Genomic DNA, 21,926 nt, shown 5'->3' with positions numbered 1-21,926 from the left:
AAACAAAGTTGGCTAAGCCTGGAAAAACCGGCAATAAATTAAGTTGATTTACAAACCCAACGTAATATGTTTACGAAGAATAACCGACCGTTGTAGCTAGGTAACCGGTCGTCTCTCTGTTGCCATAATCAGATTAAAGTTGATAAAATTTACTGAAACATTTGCCCAACATGTTTGTACTGATGGGGCTTTAAATCAAACCAGAGATTTACAACGGAATAGAAAGGCCGCTCGGACAATGGTACCTGTATAAGATTTTCTTGATTCCAATGTTTTGTGCTTTAACTTAACTGGGCGGTGGTCCCGTGTATTAAATTACAAGTCCCGTCATTACTAATACACAGCCGCCTATTAATAGTGGGAATTTAATAAAGGTAACCTGGTTTAGTTGCCAAGTAATCAATGTTATCTTTCCCACGGGAAAGTTGGGCGTGTTGGGGGTGGATTGCATCTAAGTGGATTATTTTAGATGTAGCGTAATTTATATATATTTGGACTGTGCAGTATAAATGCTGAAGTGAATGTTTCAAGGTTGGGGTAAGATGGTCACTGTTTTTAGGGGTAATAGTATCTAAGGAAATTTCGGGGGATACTTATCTACAATTGTTTTAGTGACGTAACAACGGACAAGAGCGTAAATCTATTGTTCTGTAGGTTGGGGTAAGATGGCCCATGTTTTCAATTTTCTTTTATCGTCCATTTTGGTAAAAAATTTAACAAAAAATACAGAATTTGATGACCGTATTCACGATCTCGATTCTGTTGATATAGTTTTAGCATTGCCGTCATTTATATGGTTATTGTTACTCGTATAGCGTATTTTAACTACTGTCGTTTTGCCATTAATTGTGTTTTAAACAATTGACAACAGTCTATGGAAGTCGTGAGAACAGGTTTCATATTTCTTTAAATTTTCTTTGTTTACTACCAAATTGGACAAAAAAAAACGAAAAGGTGTCCCATCTTTCCCCACCCTACTATATATATATATTCGTCTTGAATATACGCTACATTTTTGCGCGATGCTTCAGATTTTAAAGAGTATTACTGTGTGTCGCAACAACGCAGCAAATGTCGTAAATTAAACGTTTTCGTTTATAATTAAGTTGCACGAGATCATAAAGGTCATTAAAACGGATGCGAGAAAGCCACAAAGTTAAATGCAAACAAAACCGAGGTAATAAAAACCATAACACGGCGCTGTTAGTTAGGTGAGTGGGCTATTAAAATAATTTAGCGAGGTTACACGGCTCGTAGGGCCGATTAAATTAGAATTTTATGAGCGGCCTGTGTTTGTGGGCTACCTTAAAACAAAGCAATGTGAGAATGCTTATGGGTTACCATGGATCGTTAATGTAATTTCATAGAAAGGTTTACGAGTTAGGAGTTTGCGCAATTTGTTTGTGACATCATAATAATATTTGTGTGGCAACAATGGTAACGTGGGTCGTCGGCCGATGACGGGCAGTTAAAAATTATCAAAACAAGATCAACGAATAAGTAACAACGAAAACATTGTTGAAGAAATGGATGTAATTTATTTATCCTCGCATGGTGGGGCAACGACAGTCGTTATAATACACGTGTTTAGTTTCATACACCTCGTGCCAGCTAACGAGTTACTAAGCATGTAACTTTGTAATTGTCGGTAATTGTTTTTTTGTGTGGCTTACAATTTGAACAACCTACCAGTAAACAATTAATGGCATCACGCGAGGGAAAACAAGCGAAGAAATGGCGATCATAACATAAGAAGCAATTAAAACTCTCATGCGATAATACTATAATCCTTGTTACGGAAACGAGGCATTTTTTCTCGCACTTCCTTTAATTTTCGACACGAACGCGCAAGTTTTTTTTTTACAAAACAAGTTATACAGCGGGTATCCCGTATTGGTAAGGTCTAGGGAACATTTTAGACCAAAATTCCCGCTGGTTATCAACTCAAGAATTATCTATTTTATTCCATTATCGACGTAATAGAATGCAACGATTGCTGTTTATTTTCCACGTAAAGTTAATTGCAGCAAAGTTATAACCTTGACATAGTTATTGCTACAACTTCAAACATGTAAAGTTTACAAAGTGTTTGTGATTTCGATTGAACAACAAAATGGCCACAAAGGCAAAAAGGAATAAACGATCAATTTAAACCGGGGGTTCTTAAAAATACATGTTGTATGTCAAACTGTCCTATTTTGGTGCATATAATTTTCTGGTCGGTTTTAATACAAACATAACAGTCTGTTTATACGGCACAATTGTCTTTATTATTAAACTTTAAAAAGAAGATGGTTTTGATTTAAACCAAATCTTTTAAAAATAAAAACTTTTTTTTTATATATTATTTATATGAGATGTTATGTCATGAGTTTATGACTAAACATGTTTCTTGAACAAATAGTGTGGGCATAAGTGGTAGTATTGTAGCATTGTTTGTAGGTTGGTGGTTGAAGAACCCCTGGTTCAAGTCTCAGTGGGCCCAGGAATATTAAATACATTAGAAGCCGTTATATAATTGACAACATGTTTTGTTCAATTGTATAAAGAATGCAACGATATGAAAGTTTGAAACCATAACATAACATTGTTGTTCTGCAATAAAATCTTTCAGAATTAATTTGCGTACCAATATTTCAAGGTCCAATATAAAGGTTGTCATACCAGAGTCCGTATATTAACATAAGTTATTTCATCACCATAGAAAACTTACAGGGCAACCAAATGGGGCTAATTTCGCCGATTGTTTACCCTAGCAACGGGAATTTTTAAACATATTTTTCTGCTTAGTCGCAAAACTTAGTTCTATATATAAGTCAATTTTAAGCTTTAATAAATCTACACAACTACTTGAAAATTTGTTTTTTTTAATCTGCATTCTGTATTTGTATTAAAAACATAAAATAGATTAATTTTATATATATATATGTACATATTTATATTATGTCTATGAACAATTTAGCCCCATTTGCTGTGTGCTATGTGATTTCTATGGGCGACATGAAATAACTCCTGTTTATAATATGGACTCTAGTAACATGCCATTTACCCCAATAAAGACAACCTATATAGGGCATTAAAATAAATGTATGCGATAATGCGAATAAACGCCAGAACAGTTGTTTTGGAACGCAAGTATAATATGCCTGGCAGCTGTGTATGTTACTTACTGTGGCAGGCAACCACCTATTGCGTGGGAAAAGAATTTGTGTCCAAACACAATATAATAAAACATGGGGCAATCAACTGTTTGTATGGAATACCAAACCTTGGTCGTCACTTGGGTGGATTGCATCCAAGCAAGGTTGATTGCCCAGCGTATGTTAGTTTAGTTCTTCCGGTAAAATAACTTTCTTCTCAGTCACAATAGACTTCCGATTGACGTCCCATGACGTTGGTTTACGCATATCGTAAGCGTCCTCATCTGCTTCACCGTTGGGGGACGAATAGTAATCTAATACAGTTCTGGAGAATAAATGTTGCAGGTTATGTTATTTGTTGCAATGTTGCATGGCTAATGGAAACTTTGGATGGAGTTCTGGATAATAAAAGACAATAAGTTCATGCTCTTGTACTCGAAATTATGTTTGTTTCAGACAAAGGGTTTTTATAAATAATCTTGGTGCAAAAAAAGAAGGCAGCTGAAACGTCGAAAATGTGCTACATTTCATACCAGATGAGCCGCTAAAAGATTGTTTACATTATGCCTGGTAATGGAGGTAACAATATAAAGGGTAGTATAATACAAAGAACGACGCTGAGGCAAAGTGGTAAGCGCGCCTGCCTCTAACCCAGAGACAATGGATTCAAGGCCCGCCACTGCCATCCTTGTGGGCGCATGTAAAATAATCACCCACAAATTTACAAACAGGGCAACTTGTAAGCTGGCATGAGATGTACGAACACACATGTTATAACGACTGTCGTAAATCTATAGGAAAACTTATTATAGTTATTAGTTTATTACAAGATCTTTAACATCATGAAAACACATTCTCACCTATAAACAATATATCCAAGTTTTTCGTACATCTTCACCGCAACCTGGTTGGATTTCCTTACAAATAGATCAACAAACATCGCCTTCTTCTTCTCGGAAACATCTTCTAAATGTTGCATCAGCTCCGCAGCCAATCGGATCCTTCGATACTCGCTTGATACAGACAATGCAGTCACATGACCGTGCCAATCATCTGATGTGCGGCCTTCAACCTTGATTGAATAAATGCAGCTTTTTACTTATTTATCCTTACTTGCCGGGGCAACGACAGTCTTTATAACATGTGTGTTCTGTTTTATACACCTGTGTCTGCTTACAAGTTACCACGTATGTAACGTCTGCATGTACCTTTCCCATGATGTGTCCTCGCATGGCGGAGCAACAACAGTCGTTATAACATGGGTGTTCTGTTTTATACACCTCGTGCCCATTAGTGGAGACGAGGTTGCCAGTGTTATTTGCACAATGTGCGAATAATTGTGCTCGCATCATTCGAAAATGTGCACATTTAAATGTGCGACCTGCACATTGTGCTCGCATCGCTGAAAATGTGCACATTTAAATGTGCGACCTGCACATTGTGCTCGCATCGCTGAAAAATGTGCACATTTAAATGTGCGACCTGCACATTGTGCTCGCATCGCTGAAAAATGTGCACATTTAAATGTGCGACCTGCACATTGTGCTTGAAAATGTGCAAATTTACAATGTGCGACCTGCACATTGTGCTTGAAAATATGCAACCTGCACATTGTGCTTGAAAATGTGCGTCCTGCACATTGTGCTTGAAAATGTGCAAACTTAAATGTGCGACCTGCACATTGTGCTTGAAAATGTGCAAATTTAAATGTGCGACCTGCACATTGTGCTCGCATCGCTGAAAAATGTGCACATTTAAGTGTGCACCTGCACATCGTGCTCGCATCGCTTAAAATGTGCAAACCTAAATGTGCAACCTCCACGTTGTGCTAATCTGTGGTCGCAGAAACAATAAAATCAGTACAAATGACTGTATGTGTTTTATTAAAAGAAAGAATCATATAAATGCTACTTAATACTAATTGATTACTAATAAAATGCACATGATTACAATTTACAAATAAAACAAAATGCACATAAATACTATTTACAAACAAAATGCACATGTCCATTGCTCCTTACGCATTTGTAAGCGTTTTTTTGGTATTCCCAAACATTGACAGTGGTCCCATTCCAAAACTATTTGCTTTAGTTCATTGGCAGATTTCACAAACATGTTAAATAGCCTTTTGTATATATATATTTGCACTATTAAAACAAGATAATGTTGGATTGTCATGTAGGAAAGGTAAACAATTTAAATAATAGGTGATATAGCAAAGAAATCCTATTAGTTGCTCATACTCCATCTGCTAACCCCTATACCGCCCTAAATAGCCTACTACTTCTAGCAACCTAGCCCTAATCTGTAACGTCCGTAACAATTATTGGTACTGGTGAAGAATCCCAACCCCACCTGATTTGCTAACCACTAACTACTAACCCCTATAACCACTAACCTCTAACACTTTCCACCAGCCTATTCTGCTATGTACCGGAGGATTCTTCACTAGTGCATTATTATTTATTACTAACAAATAATATTCTATTTAATTGACACAAACCATTGAATGGGCACATTTTCAAACGTTTCCCGCATTTTCAGACGATACGAGCACAATGTGCAGGTCGCACATTTAAATGTGCACATTTTTAACGAGCACATTTTTTCGCACATTGTGCAAAAAATGTTGACAACTCCTGTTGGATTAGTGACCACTGGGTTGGAGCAATTGCCGTTAACTGCCTTGCCCACGTACACCACAATAATAGCAGCGAGGAGCCTTGAACCCGTAACCTCTAGGTTACGCGTTAGGCATCAGGCATGGCTGATAAATTTACAATTTCCTTATATCGAGTATTTACTTAAAATAAATTAAATTGTAAGTAAAAGAACTGTGTTTGTAAAGATACAACTTATACAAACATATTATCTACCTTTCCCATGATGTAACCCATGATGTCACCTCCTGGAGATTCAGCTACCATAAAATATTCCGGCCATTTTGCGAGGTATTGCAGATAAAAACCGACAGCGTACGTTTCCGTTAGTGGGTCGAGATTGACTCGATTAAATTTCAGCATATCCTCGCATGTAAATGGCCGATACAACGTCATATTTATGCTTTAAACTATGACTACAACATAAAGAACATCTGTAGTAAAATGAGCACAAGTTTTATTTAAATTATAAATATATTTGAAACACAAAAAGGCAGAAAACCGACAAGCTTTAAGTTAACACCACGTGCCATTATTTAGCTGGCGAACTAACCACCGTGCACAAATTGTACAAGGCATACGACACTAACAAAGTAGAGAGTACAGTTAGTTGGCACTAGGCACCAACATGCTAAATTGCTAACAAATATTAACCTGGCAAACCGTTTTGATTCCCCACAAACCAAAATATTTCTGACAAAAAGCATGAAACAAAACAAACATAACAAACGTACTTAAACCAAGTAATTATGGACGATATATATTGACAAACTTAATATCTCGTTGGACAAATTTTTGCCAGTACTCACAAACAAAAACTTTCGAGCCTAAAAAAGAGAGCATGGCTTTAATGAATAAGCATGTTTTATTTTCGAAGTCCGCATGTAAAAATGTTTTTATAAGAACTCTCTATAAAATGATTAATAAATAAATTGAAATCTGTGATACCTGTGTTACAAACCTAAGGGTCTCGCCGTTTTAAATATTAACTGAATCGTTTATTTAAATGCCATCACTTTAAAACTGTTTGTTTTTTTTTAGATAAACTTTAATTACGGTATGGCGCAATTTTCGAAAGTAATAGCATAATTTGGTAGGTTTTAAAGTGATGACGACTACGGTATGGAAGTGCTTTTAATTGTCAGGTCAATCGTTGCGCAAGATACCAGAATCACCCTGCTGTTTTTAAAGATATTCAAAATACCTCGAAAATAATCCCCTTCAAAGTTACATAGGTGGTACCTCGTTAGCGCGGGGATCTGTTTGAAACAGAAGACCTGTGTTATAACTACGGTGGGTATATAAACAAGTGACATTCATTCAATACATATGTGTACCATTGGTATATACTATGAATAAGATCAACACAATGACCAAGATGAGCTGAATTTATTTTAGACAAATAGAATAGGGGTGAGTACTTGGTGAGGTTGGGGCTTGCTGGGTTAGAAGCTACAATCAACATATAAAGCAAAGTTACATGCATGGCCACTAATCTACCACATTTTATACAAGTCTATTGCACACATTTACAGTTAATACAGCAGGCCTTACTCACTGGCCATTCACAGCAAACTACAAGGATGTATATCATATGTTATGGGAGCGAGCCACTAGGGGGCATGGGAGGTTACGATATTTTGATGGTGCACATTACCAAATTTTGAAAAAAAATTCGAAATTTGAATTTTGGCACAACGCTTGTTCCAATTAAGGTTTTAAAGTCAGCGAGAATTTCTCCGCTTAGGCGTTGGGCAGTGGTTAGAACGCCCGCGGGTAAACAAAGAACATTTGCGTCTTAGTGACTAAGCGTAAGAAAATCATCTACATTCTACAAGAAAGTGTTCAAAGAGTAAAGAAAGAGATTCCACCTCGCGAAGGTTGGAGCGTATGAGTATTATATGTGCGGGGAATATTGGCAAAATAACTGGGTTAAAACACAGCACCAGGATATAAAGAACTCTATGTACAAAGCTACGTGCTACATGGATTATGGTGCTGGGTATTTTGATACGAATTGTGCAAGATTAAAAAGGTGAGAGCCGGATATATAACACGAAAACACCAGCCTATGGATAAACCATACCATTTACAAATCAACAAGCAAAAAGGGTAAAAACAGAAAACATTATCTGTCTGAAACTACACGATACAAGACTTAAAATCACAGCGAATTAATTATCAAAGCTTATTAAAATCCTACAGTGAACTCTCATATTCAAATGAGATTTTTCCCGAATAAAATAATTCGTTGCCAAACCAATTTAGGAAGTTTAGAAACAGGGGCGATGACAATGGTTGCTATGACATCATAATGGATCCAATGACATCACAAACAAAAACAATGAAGTTTGGGTTAATACTTGGGGGACCAGTGAAGAAGATGACACCAAGTGGCCACGAAAATTATTTATAAAATATATATGTTTGTGCTGTGCCAGCGTCGTGATATAATTGTTCCGATTGTTTAAGCAGGTTAGGACGCGCATTAACACCCGATCCAAATTCAACAATCGAAAACAAACACATCACGTCACCGATACATGGTACATTGTGGGGACAATGCGTGTTTGTCATGTTACTTATGATAATACAAAGGCTAAAAACAAAGAGATAAAAGGCTGACGATAAAATGGTGAAAACTACAATTAACCAATACGAGTGCTAGTACAATAAAGGCAGCAACGACATGATCACATCAGCTAAGTCTGATAATAGTAGGGGTAGGTGTACGGCTTGTTGGGGCTAACTGGGTAAGCTGCTGCATAAACACCTGTAAGGAAATAATGATGTTAAAACACTGATGGTGGGAGTTAGACAGTAAGCTAGCCATGCCTCGAAAAATACCCTTTTAAAACATTTTAAATTTCCCTCCTCAAAAAATTAACAAAATATTAAAAATTTTGTTCTAAAATTGTAACAAAAAAACTTATATTTAACTTTTACAACAACTAACACCAAAACTTTATCTGTATATAAAGGGAAGACGAGTTATTTTACGAACCGCTTGGTGAGCCTGTGGTGCTGTAAGCTTGCCTAGCGTACTGTTGGAAAATGGCTTGTGCTGCCGCTGCTGCAGCTGTTGTGGGGTGATGGGTGGTTCCCCCTGCCCCAAGGTGGGGCTGCACATGGGCGTGGGTCATGGCGGGTGAATGGATGAGGGTGTGGGGGTTAATAGCGAGTTGGGGGTGGTTCCCCTGGGTAAGGAACCCACTGGATGTGAATTGTGGTCGTACCTAAGAAATATAAATAGTTGGTTTATTTTTAAAACAACATTATTGAAAATGGTTTCAGTTTTGAATCGAAAAGTTTATAATGAAGACAATGGTAGCAACAATATATATATGCGCAAATCGATAAGACATAGGGCTTATAAACAAGTTAAATTTATTCATTTATTAATACTTAATCTAATACGGCAATGCTCTAGCATGGTGGAGCAACGATAGCAGGGCAACACAATAAAAATTTTACATTCATTCATAGATTTCATAACATAAGGTTTGGCACTTATGGAAATGCTTTGCCGCCTATGAACAAGTTACATTCATCTATTCATGAGAATAACACACGGTCGTACCGGTCCAAGCAGATGAGCCGCAGGGTTTCCTGGTTTAATGGAGGGCGATGGTTGCATGTAAGTTGGATAGGACGTTGGTTGAGTGGGAGATATATACGAGGTGTTGCCCGATGTTGATGAGATGCCCAGTCTGTATCTTGATGGGAGGTCACTAGTGTTGCCATTCTGGTAAGGGAGGTGTATGAAGTTACTTTGTGTGTTTTTAATTGGTCAACACTGTGGACTTTTGTTAGGTGTGCATTGGGCGTAATATTGAGGGTGGTTTGGGTAGACATGCCACCCCAACTTTTACAACAAGGGTGGCAGCATATGTTTGAACAATCCAGTTTAAGCACAAAGCAGTTTTACCTGCTGTTAATGAAACTTATAGCAAAATCGAACTCTAAATTTTAATTGTCAGCAAAACATTCATTACAAGAAAACACAGTGGGAGCTTTGAATTATCAGCAAGAATTTCAATTCTGAAATTTAGCAGTAATTGGATAAACGTGGATCGTTTTAATGTTTGGTAAACAGCCATACATTATATAAGTGTTTCTAGTGATAGCAAACTCAAGACAAAATTAACACAATTCATCCATCATCGCGGTACTATACATTAGCCTGTAAATATAACAACATACACCGATGATAATTTATTCCACATTGACCTACCTGGCTTAAGTTTAGGGGTTGTAGTTGTATCGCAGCCCCATAGCCCCCTCCGATGGCGGGGGCAACTGTAGCCATGGAAGCAGGTACGTTCACCACATTTAATGTGCGTGGACGATCTTGTTTTTGTGGGTATTTGTGCGATTGTGGAAACCCTTGCGGTCGAGCACCGGATACTGCGAGATGGTTACGTCAATTTTAAGTAACTTTTTTAAAATAACAAATAAATAACTTTTCCCAAAAAATTTTTTCCCTATTTCCCAAAAAAAATGATAGTTAACAGTGAATTAATAAGAATTTCAAATAATATTTGTTCGACTTTTCAAAACTGTATTCTAATCTATATGGGTGAGGTCCTACAGTGAGGCATGCCATGAGACCTGGGATTTAGGCCAGCGTTGGCTCATTACCCCAACATTTAAGATCAACCGAGACGAAAAATCAAATTTAAACCAACCAATCACCTTCTGCATCCAAGTCGCGCTTCACTGCACGTTGTCCCTCAGCCACTGATTGGCTGGTATATTTCATCGTCGTAGCGACAGGATTGTACAGTTTATCATCGCGGTTACTTCTATGTTGGGCGGGGTAGTGGGGGGTCTCCCCTACTATCTCCATCACTTGGCTGGGGGGTAACACAGTTAGATCAACCATGGTGGGGAATTTATAACTAAGCTAACAGGGATGTTGTATATACTGCACATATGGGTTATATAACTTAATCTAATGACTTAGTTTAACCAAGTTAATGGATTAGTATGAGTGGTGGGTCAAATCTGGACCAAACCCAGATGCTAAAAGACCTCACCCATATAGAATAGAATAATAGAGCTATTATTTATGCACATATAAAGTATATATAGTGCTGGTTCCAGACATTTGGCAGAGTATGCACCAATGGTAATGTAGCATATTGTTTGTTTGTAACAAACAAATATGTTGTTTCAAGTTTGCCACACTGGATAGCAAATTGTTTTGTACCTACAGGCCAATATTTGGTTTGAACTTAAAACAAAACATAAATGAGTAAAATAGTTTTTATAAAAAAGGTAAAGGCTTTAATTTTCTACAAGGAATGTACCTTGTTGTAAAGCTTATCACACCTTTTCCCACCATTGATCTAACTTTGTATAAATTTGTGCCCGGTAGCTAACAGATCGTCTTGTATCAGACTGTCCAATATTTTGTTCTAATTGAAACTCACCCTGGAGTCATATCAAAGTAGGGGGCAGCAGTGGGTCCCATCTTCCGTCTGCTACGGGGGCTATCGGGGTACATGGGGCGTTCAGGGTCCATGGGGCTGTCCCTTACCGTTACGCAACTTAACACGTTGTTTCGTTGCCTGGGGTAAAAGGACAAGGGTATTAGATATGCACGCACACATATATATACATCTACATATGAATGGATGCTTTATCAGTCTACCTATATAGTACTCGCTACACTCATAAAAGAACATCAATGATATAAATACATAAAAACACACCTATATATATATATTTATATAAATACATACAAGAAGGCTTTAACAAAATTAATACTAGTGACACTTACAAGAAAGTCCTGTTCTGACAGTAACTACATTTATAAATTACATATATATATATATATATATATAAATCTAGCCTATATTGTTTGGTAAATGTACATGGCTTTATAAGCCTCTGCATATAGGCACACATATACAAACATACACAAACTTATATACACACAAACACATATAATCATAAATACAATAGAATTCCATACAATGAAGGGCAGATGGCCATCGGTTGTTGTTCATCGTCTTCTGAATCGCTGCTGATGGTGATCACGCTAACCGGGGTGTCAGTGATAAGGATGGGGGGCACGTAGGGTGACCCAAGCATACCCCTGTGAATGGGAGGGGGTTAGTGCTTGGTGGGAGGGGTTATTGGTGGGAGGGGTAGATACTTTGTTGAATGCAGGGACTTATAAAGGAAATTACCAAGGATAGTCCAGATTTTGAAATTATTTTTTAATTTTTTTCTCTTTTTAAGTGTGTTGGTGGAATAGTTACTTTTTTGGAAACAGGGTTTGTATAGAAAATTACCCAAAATAGGCTAGATTTTGGAATTCAAACAAAACAATAACTTTTTTTAAAACAATTTTAGGCAACACACAAACACAGATGTGCAATGTGCAATGTGCAATGAAGGTCGTTTATTGTCTTGGTTTCCAAGACACTGATAGATAAACATGGGTAATATTCCGTTACTCTGGGGCATAATGTTAATAATCTGTCAATGGTTTATCTGGTAGAAAACGTGGTGTATTTAATTATATTTCACATAATCCATGTGTTTCAGTTACATCACTATAAATTATATCATAATATTTAAATTTATTATAATATATATCATTTACCTTCGTTTATTACCAGGTTGACCGGTATAATGACTGAACGCTCCATCTGCTGTGAACCCTTGTTGTCTCCTGTGATGTCATAGATACAATTATGATGTAATAATAATAACAATATTTGAATAAATAAGTTCTACTGCTCCTGCCGCCACCCATAATATAATTTAGAAACTGCTTTTCTGGTTGAAAAATTAAACCAAATGTTTATTTCAACCAAGTTTTGTCTGCCACAGAGCAAGACGCAATCAGGATGTCATCTTACGTTATGACTTTGTCACAACAGCAGTTTCTGAGTTAAAGTGAGAACTGCTAGTAATAAAAGACAGAAGGTGAACATGAATTAGGCTTATGGAGATCCAGGGTTTGAATTATTTAAATGAAGGATATGTTTACATGTAATGTGATGGTGTATATTGTTTGGCAAATGCCTACAAGTTTGTGCCTCTTAACCAGACGATAATTAAACTACGCTGTGTGCAAACCTTAATTTACCATCAATTTTAATCTACATTACCTCAAACATAGATTGGCATAATTAGGTTTTATTCAGTTCCAGGGATTGCGTGAATAAATTGTTTTAACTATGGATAAGTTTGTATCTTATTAATAAATAATACAAGATAATTCGCTCACATAATTGGATTATTAAGTGGTTTTCGCAAAATTCTCAGGGTTGACTTGCATTTCTACACTGTATATAAACAGACACCACTATAAATTATACAAAGTTACCACTTACATTAGTATATCAGCTTGCGCGTCGCTTGCTAGTTGTTGTTGGATCCCTGCTGCCGCTGCCGCAAACCCGGGTAGTTGTTGCCATGCTGGAACTAATACTGGTCTTGTATGGAGGGCGTTGCTCTGTGGGAGGGGGGGGGGGGGGGTTAGTAAGATATGGCATTCATATTTTGATGAAGAGACAACGCATAAGTGTTTCAACAAAACAACATATATTGAAAAATTACATTCCTTTGAACAAAGCAAGGATCTGGTGCTATGAAATACTTAACAGACAAAAATTAAATCCAACAAACATTAAGAAATATATATTTCGCCTGAAAAACCTCACAAGACTTACGAGGCCATTTAGGTGAAATATATATCTCATACAATGGTTGGATTTCATTGTTGTCTGTTATGGTTTTGTAGCACCAGATCCTTACTGTATTTCTTTACACAAAAATCGTTCAACTATCTGAGCACCAGATCAGCGTCAGATTCGCGAAATTTATTGCAAAAACCTTCGAACAAAGCATTTCCCGAACCATGTTACCTGGGCTAGCAACGGTGTCTGCAGTGTCAGTTGAGCTGCAACAGATTGCGCAACATTCTGCGTGGTTGGGACGAGTGGGTTGCCCGTCCCGTTGAATGGGGGAACTTGGTGGTGGGACCTGTGGGATGTATGATGGTTGTTATGGGTTTATGTTGGGAGTGCATGGGTAAAGGGGTTCCTATTTTTAATGTTTTTATTTTTACACCTTTGAAGGTTATTATGTTATGGTTGGCTTTAAGTAAGAGGGAAAAATGCCTTTGTTAGGATAAATTGCCCAGAATATATTATGTTGAATTTATTTTACCAAAGGCAAATCTGGTTTTAGTATTAAGTCGTTAAGATTTTGTTGTTTCAGGTTTTACAACTCTGTGTTCGACCACAAAAGAAAATATTGTTCTCGAGATAATATGGAAATAGAAAATGTAGAAAAACAATCTCTAAAAGTAAAGACGAGTTTAAACTTGTACTTTACGCAGATGTTCTGTGCACAACAACTATAGATTGCGCATACTGTGTATAAATATGTTTACAAATATACAGATTAGCAAATGTTCAAATTGTAAATTATTAGTTTTTAAGATTCAATACAGCTAACTAATCTAGTGTATCCAAATGTGATGTAACCATACATATATAACAACAAGTATCTGTGTGGTATTAGTTACGCTATATCATGTAACCATATGTAGGGTTTACCTGGTAGGACTTGATTGCAACCCATAAGCTGGACACAGGAACAATGGTTGCTGGAACGCTCCCGGTCGTGCGTACGTATGTCCGTTCGATCGGGAAGGCTGGGACAAATTGGGAGTTTATAGAATTGTTTTAGCTATTGTTAGGAATTTTTGGTTTTACCCATTACTTCATTAGGTTTAAGGGTAATCCCCATAATTACTGAACTCACCTGGTTAGCTAGTGGAACCTGCAACCCCGCACCAATTGTAGTGGAGCCGCCAACACTAGGACACGTGGCACCAAACCCTGGTATGAAAGGTGCGGCAGGTGCCGCGGCTTGTGCCACTGCCACGGCTTGATTCTGCCTTCCAATGATGTCATAAACGTTGTGGTTTCGTCGGCAAACTTCCATCTTTTGCACAGCAGATTTAACTCTGGGGGTGGGAAGTTAGATTAGGAACAATTTACTTGTAAAAGTATTTTATAAAGATGAGGTCACACCACACAGGGGTTCATGTATAGGCACCTAAATTTTGGAAATATCAAGGTACCCATAAGTTTAAGATAATAGTTTATGCCGGCAAAAGCCTGAACATTTTTCTTGTACCACATATGAGCTTTTATTTGGGCAATTGACTTCATTGCACCATCACTAGTGTATAAGCTGGTGTTTATTTTAAAACATATTTGTAAGATATTAAATTGTTTATGCATTTATACTTGGTACGCACGGGTGATCTGACTTTCCCGGGTATTCACGCATACCTTGCATACCCGTGTTAGGCGCCTAAGCGTTCATACCAAGGTTAGCACATAACAACAAGATTTCTATTTTTCCCTCATGTACCAACTTATTCCTATATATTCAATTGAATGGATGAAGGTGAAGGGTTGGATACCATGGGTTGGGATATAGGAAGAAATAAACCATCACCTCAACACTTAGTTTTAATATACAGCAATAAACTAGCAATGTTGAATGTGAATAAATGTCATGCCTGTTTAAAAATTGGGGTAGCAGGTACTAATACAACTACACCTATATCCATAAATAGCTAAATTACATCAAGACCTGATCTTGATAAACAACAACTCACAACGTTGAATGTGAATAATCAATAAGATGACTCATCGTTACAAAAGGATGATTGAGAGCTTCTCCCGGAGTGATTCGGCATTCCGCGTTCAGTACCAACATTCGTTTTAACAAATCCAGGAATTCCCGTCGATCGGCTTTTTCCGCCATCATGTCCGCGCTATCGTATTGTGGGACATTGACCTGGGGGTGGATTGCAGTTAACAAGTGTGTCTTAACATAATGCCCACAATAATGGTGGCGTCAAGCCTTAAACCGAGTATCCACTGCAACTGGTCTACAGGCAAGCTTTTAAACCAATGTACAAAGTTGTTGTGAAATAAAAGTCGTTATGAAATTGTGGTAGAATTATTACCAACAAAATATTGCAATATTGAATGAAAAACAATAACTTATGCCCAAACATATATTTAGTTTCATGTTTTATCATTTTCTATGAATGACCATCAAATAATCAGCATTGTGCTTGTAATATCATAACCATTGTTTACGCAAAACCTAAACAATAAACATAAAAGGGAGTTGGAAACCACAACAGAGGCATCTTTGACTAGAAGTTGGATATAGTTCGACAAACGTGTTACATAATGTTGGAATTGAGGGATAAATTTAGCTGTTAGATAGATGTTCATTAAAATTATTATTAACAAAACTATTTATTTATAAGTTGGTTATTTATATAACCACTGCTGTTAAATTTACTTTTATAGATATATATTTAAATATAAATTTAGAAGGCAGTTTAGCATGTGTAAGCGAGGTGATTAGCAAAATTTAACAAAGTTGTTTATTTATAATTGGTTAAACCCGCTGTTGTTATTGTTCCATATTACTTTAAAAATACAATATATTTAAATGACAGCTTTGACAGGTGGGTGGTTGGAGACAAATATAACGACAGATGTCAAGTGTTTGACCTCTACAAACCTGCGTCATATCATCCAGACAATTGAAGATGTATTTTCTCGCTTCTTTGGATTTAATTCCACTCTCCTGTTCATGTTCTGAAGGTGTTTTAAGTCTCCATAGAGGATACGCGCCGTTATGCCTTATGAAGAACTTGGGTGTTTTGGTTCCATCGTTGCACTGTTGTAGTGATGGGAGACCTTGGGTTTGCGAGATGTACCGGATCTGTGATGAGGATGGTATGTTATTTATAGTAGGGTGGGGAAAGTTGGGACACCTTTAGCTCATAATATCCAAATATCCCGATTGTGTTTTCAACAATCAACAACGGTTAATAAGGTTTTGGTTTTACAATTCATTGGCATTGAGGATATAAAATACTTTGTTGAGTTATTAAGCGCGTGCCTCTTTTATGATGATAATGTCCCACTAAATATCACTAGAAATTAAAATAGGTCTTTTATACTGTTATTCTATTTTTATTCTGACGAGAAGTTGTACCAAGTTACACATGGCGTCAATGTTGCCGACTTTGTCGCTATACAAGTTTGAAAATATTGCTTCATCAAATTAAGCTTATGTTAGTGCAAAACAATTATGAATCTGAAAATTTAAATATTATTTTCATTTGATAAACAACGAAACATAAGATAATTATTATGTGCGTCGTGGATACACAGACCATGCGTCATAAGCGATAACCACATAATTGAAAATATTTAATTTTAAACACAACAATACAGTTATTGCAGTTACATGATAAAGTATATTATTACAAAAACTTGTTTTAAACAATTTGTATTTAAGTATTTATGATAATAACAGATGAATACAAACACTGTTATGAAGTAAAATACCGAACGCAAATACATAAAACATAAGTTACTTCTTTTCAAACATATTCAGCTTACAGCCAACTAGGAAAATAATAAACATTTGCACTGACTTTATTAGTAAAACAGAATAGCTTTAAAAATGCTATTTTGCAAATATTACCGTGCAGCCCTCTATTTAAAATACATTGAGTACTTTACATGCCAATAAGTAAAACAAATAGAATGTTTCACAATAGTTAAACAGCACAAAGTTTAGGACAAATTGGCATAAGAGACTGAAATAACAACCAAGTATTGAGGGAGAAAGTAACAATTACAAAGCATACCCACGATCTAATTCTTAAGATAATTACGATTTATTTAAGGTAATGAACAGGTTAGACCAACAGGGTTGCCTTATTTGATAGTTATTGCTGTTTTTTTATTGCTGTGGTTTTGGTATTTTTCCTACAGCATCTTAGTAGTAATTACCAAGGGTCTACCAGGCAAAAATTTATTAAAGTTACCGATCTGTTAGCCTTACCTGGTCATATTCCGACGCCCCAGGATACAACGGCCACCCCAAGAATAACTCGGCAACCACGCACCCTAGTGACCACATGTCGATCTTCTCCGAGAAAGGGAGACCAAGGATTATCTCTGGCGCCCTGGTGTGGTGGTAAGTTTAAGGTTTTGTTTTGAAAGTTTTATATAAAGCTGTTAACATTGTGCTAATTGTGGTCTACAACACAGGTCCCATGTCGTGCCTCACTGTAGAACCTCACCCATATAGAATAGAATGTGCATATACAATGTTGGGGTAATGGGCCAACTCTGGTCTAAATCCCAGGTCCCATGGCGTGCCTCACTGTGGGACCTCACCCATATAGAATAGAATGTGTATATACAATGTTGGGGTAATGGGCCAACTCTGGCTTAAATCCCAGGTCCCATGTCATGCCTCACTGTAGGACCTCACCCACATAGAATAGAATGTGCATATACAATGTTGGGGTAATGGGCCAACTCTGGTCTAAATTCCAGGACCCATGGCGTGCCTCACTGTAGGACCTCACCCATATAGAATAGAATGTGCATATACAATGTTGGGGTAATGGACCAACTCTGGTCTAAATCCCAGGTCCCATGGCGTGCCTCACTGTAGGACTTCACCCATATAGAATAGAATGTGTATATACAATGTTGGGGTAATGAGCCAACTCTGGCCTAAATCCCAGGTCCCATGGCGTGCCTCACTTTGGGACCTCACCCATATAGAATAGAATGTGCATATACAATGTTGGCGTAATGGGCCAACTCTGGTCTAAATCCCAGGTCCCATGGCGTGCCTCACTGTAGGACTTCACCCATATAGAATAGAATGTGTATATACAATGTTGGGGTAATGAGCCAACTCTGGCCTAAATCCCAGGTCCCATGTCATGCTTCACTGTAGGACCTCACACTTTCATACAGAATAGAATGCCATCATTTAAAATAATTTCAGGAAAATTTCGAGAGTTTTGTAGTTTATCGCTCACAATACAAGCATAGGAAATAAGATAAACCATTCATGTTTACTTTAACGTTTTATGTTTTTCATGCCATTTAAATGCCACACAATTCCCAACCAGTTTAACTGTTCATTGGCACTTTAGCTTATACATGAACAATAACATGAGTAGAAGTTGTAAATCTGAACGGTGAAGGATTCACTAAAAAAGATGTTTCTACAACCCCACAATAAGTTGAACAACACAGATGAACAAACCTGTAATATCTTGATTGTAAATAAGTTGAAGGGACTGTCTTAGACACGTGGCTTGCCGAACCAAAGTCGATCACTTTAACTCTGTATGGTTGTCGTGTCGGGTCAACCAACATTATATTCTCGGGCTTCAAGTCAGCATGTATTAAACCAAGTTGTTTCAACTTTAACAAAGCAGTTAGAACCTGTGGAAGGGGTAAATAAACTAACTTTTCATTCTCACATGGTCATTAACAGTCGTTATAAACCATAAGTTCCGTTTCATACACCTCGTGCCCGCTTACAAGTTACCGGTTATATGTCTTGCTCGAGAATACTTACGTTCATATTATATTGGTAGCATGTAGCTTTCAATATATGTTATGTTAGGTGGCCATAGGTTCTATAACGTTAGAAAAACTGCTTCTATTACCTTGCCACATAACTTGTGTGACCAATATAGGATAATTGAAATTTTCTATGGACTTTAATGAACCTTTGAAAATCCACACACTTTTGTAGGAAGGTATTTTTGTGATTTTTTAAGTATTTTTAAGTGAAAAGTTAGCTTGGGCAAAATACATAACATAATTCTCCAATTGTCAACACATTTACACCTATAAAATATGAAGCAGATTTCCCCAGCAACACTCAATAACTCAATTAAAAGGTCACTGAACAATGGTGGTCAGCACATAGATGGTCACCACCCTCGTGATTCAATCCATGGTTTAATTAAAATATCAAGTCCAATGAAACATGTTGTGCAACATTAGGGGAGGGTGGCCACCCATGAGTGCATGGCGCACAATAACATTATGACATCACAACCATGTTTGTGGGCTGAACTGTGACCACTGTTACATCATAGAACAATGGAAACTCAATAAGTTTGCGAAATATGATACAGGGGGGTGAGCGGTACAATCTTGTGAGTACGACGACATAAGTTACAAACATGATATTTATAGAACATCATATAAGAAGCTTGGAAAACTTTACTTGGACTTTTGAATTTAATTCAGCAATTGTTGGCCTACAATAGTTTTGTTAAATTGCAGACAAAATGTTTGGAAAAATATAATGCTGGTTAAACAACATTTTATAAACTCTTTCTGAGAATATTTAGTTTGGGCAAATAAAGATTTCTCATCAAAGCTCAATTTAGTTCCATTGCCCACAGCTGTGGTTTCTTATTCATTACCAGGCTGTGACAATAAACACAAGGAACATATTATTAATCCCCACTACATTAAAGTCTTATTTTAAATTTTCTTAGTCTTAACAAAGTTTTTTTAACTTTTTTAACAAAGATATATTTTCTTAACAATTTTAAAAGTTATATATATATATATATTAATCATAAAAATTATATTTTCTTAACAAAATTTAATTTAAACTTCACTTAATACAGTTTCCATAGCTTTCAGGCGCAGCTGTGACAATCATTATTCTTTCACTGGTGGTGCCACTGGACACAGGGGAGATATCTACTATTTATTCCCATTGAATTAAAGCTGGTTTACCAACAAACAAACTAAACTTAATATTGGCACCAGTTTAATAACACTTGCATGGTATTACGAATCAGGGCTTTAAATAGAAAGATGACAATTAATGTTCCATTGGGAGATCAGACGAAATAAGTTTAATCCTGCCACCCACACAGTGATACAGCCGAATGCGTTTAATTAATGATTGTTTTACTAAAAAAATCATTAAAAAAATTAATCATCTGAATATAAAGATTGATATAGTAGGTTGGGGAAGACGGGACACCACACAATATCCAAATATCCTGATCGTGTTTTAAACAATTAACAACGGTCCATATGTGAGTTGTGAGGATACGATTTTATAATTCTTTAAATGTTCTTTGTTTACTACCAACTGGGATGAGAAAATAGAATAAAATGGTGTCCCATCTTTCCCACTCTACTATATTTAGTTTGAAAATATGTAATTCTCAATAAATCAAGATTTAGTTAATTTTCCACTAAGAGTTATAATGCACCTGCTGCATGATGGGACGAATATACTTGAGTTTCAACGGGCAGAACTTGTTTTGTTTAAGGAAGTCGTAAAGATTTTGTTCCAACATCTCAAACACGAGACACGTGTGGTTCTTATGCTGGAAACACTCGTAAGCACGGACGAAGTTGTACTCGTCGGCATTTTCAGTGGATAGTCGGTTCAGTATCCCAACCTGGAGGTTAAGGTTAAGTTAATATGGATCACAGTAAATGATAATCATACTATGGGGGACAGTAGTACAACGAGGAGTTTAGAAGGGGATTCAACTGAAAGTCTATTTAAAACATTTCCACAAACTTTCAACGGCTCATCTGGTTTAAAAAAAGTGTATTTCAGATTTCAGAACAGTTGTTTTAATACCTTTGTGTTTTAGAATTTAGGCACACAGCCACACACCATGCTCAATTTGACGCAAAACTGACAGCGATAAGCATGTGAGGTTTTGTGAGGTTTTATATACACTAAACGTGAGGTTTTATATATACACTATATGTGAGGTTTTATATACACTAAACTCACATAAACTAAATCAAGTATAAAATAATGACGCTTGTGCAAGTAACCTGGCATAATGTTTCATTAATGTAACTTCATTGTTTGGAAATAAATTGCTTTGAATTCCCCATTTATCATTATCAACACAAAGAGTTTATTGATTAAACAATATGAAGTCACCCATGTTCCTGCTACTATCAATAAAATCAATTATGTTTTTAAATGAAGTAGTTTAATTTTAGATCACACTGAATCATTGGATGGGCCTTTATATTATATGCCATATGAGAAAGTGACACAAACAAAAAGTGTTGGATTCTGTAGCTTACATTATTTGACAGTTTCATAGTTTTTAAATAGATCTAAATTTTTAATTACTACATAAATGCCTTTTAGTGCAAAAATATGTTAAAATTCCTATATATACCATTTAACAGTAATTACCCTTACCATGCAATGGATAATAGTAAGA

At 36.5% G+C, this 21,926-nt stretch overlaps 2 protein-coding genes across 3 annotated transcripts in view; both read right to left on the bottom strand.

Annotated features, from left to right (window-relative positions):
* Positions 1-1,980: 1,980 nt before the first annotated feature.
* Positions 1,981-6,255, bottom strand: LOC100179502 (N-alpha-acetyltransferase 20-like). Its single transcript, XM_002128652.5, has 3 exons — positions 6,017-6,255; positions 4,001-4,212; positions 1,981-3,465 (listed from the first exon to the last, which is right to left on the bottom strand). Exons 1-3 carry the CDS (start codon positions 6,194-6,196, stop codon positions 3,324-3,326), a joined length of 534 nt encoding a protein of 177 aa, XP_002128688.1. The 5' UTR covers positions 6,197-6,255; the 3' UTR covers positions 1,981-3,323.
* A 915-nt stretch (positions 6,256-7,170) lies between these two features.
* LOC100175606 (homeodomain-interacting protein kinase 2) overlaps positions 7,171-21,926 on the bottom strand; it is a 21,791-nt gene continuing 7,035 nt past the window's right edge. Inside the window, exons 5-20 of one of the 2 annotated variants that reach the window (XM_026839338.1) lie at positions 18,950-19,131; positions 17,723-17,846; positions 16,385-16,588; positions 15,459-15,640; positions 14,591-14,795; positions 14,383-14,480; positions 13,687-13,804; positions 13,153-13,274; positions 12,417-12,485; positions 11,781-11,903; positions 11,236-11,373; positions 10,496-10,656; positions 10,035-10,207; positions 9,381-9,545; positions 8,805-9,036; positions 7,171-8,573 (exon numbers count right to left, since the gene is read on the bottom strand). In XM_026839338.1, the coding sequence (XP_026695139.1) occupies positions 8,503-8,573; positions 8,805-9,036; positions 9,381-9,545; positions 10,035-10,207; positions 10,496-10,656; positions 11,236-11,373; positions 11,781-11,903; positions 12,417-12,485; positions 13,153-13,274; positions 13,687-13,804; positions 14,383-14,480; positions 14,591-14,795; positions 15,459-15,640; positions 16,385-16,588; positions 17,723-17,846; positions 18,950-19,131 (2,367 nt within the window). In that variant the 3' untranslated portion in view covers positions 7,171-8,502. The remainder of the gene's footprint in view (positions 8,574-8,804; positions 9,037-9,380; positions 9,546-10,034; positions 10,208-10,495; positions 10,657-11,235; positions 11,374-11,780; positions 11,904-12,416; positions 12,486-13,152; positions 13,275-13,686; positions 13,805-14,382; positions 14,481-14,590; positions 14,796-15,458; positions 15,641-16,384; positions 16,589-17,722; positions 17,847-18,949; positions 19,132-21,926) is intronic. The other variant, XM_002122412.5, reaches the window with a different exon arrangement.

Source organism: Ciona intestinalis, unplaced genomic scaffold, assembly GCF_000224145.3.
Source record: "Ciona intestinalis unplaced genomic scaffold, KH HT000185.1, whole genome shotgun sequence".
In the NCBI taxonomy this organism is placed as follows: Eukaryota; Metazoa; Chordata; class Ascidiacea; order Phlebobranchia; family Cionidae; genus Ciona; species Ciona intestinalis.
The sequence above is the reverse complement of the archived record's forward strand: the minus strand, read 5'-3'. Positions and strand labels throughout refer to the sequence as shown.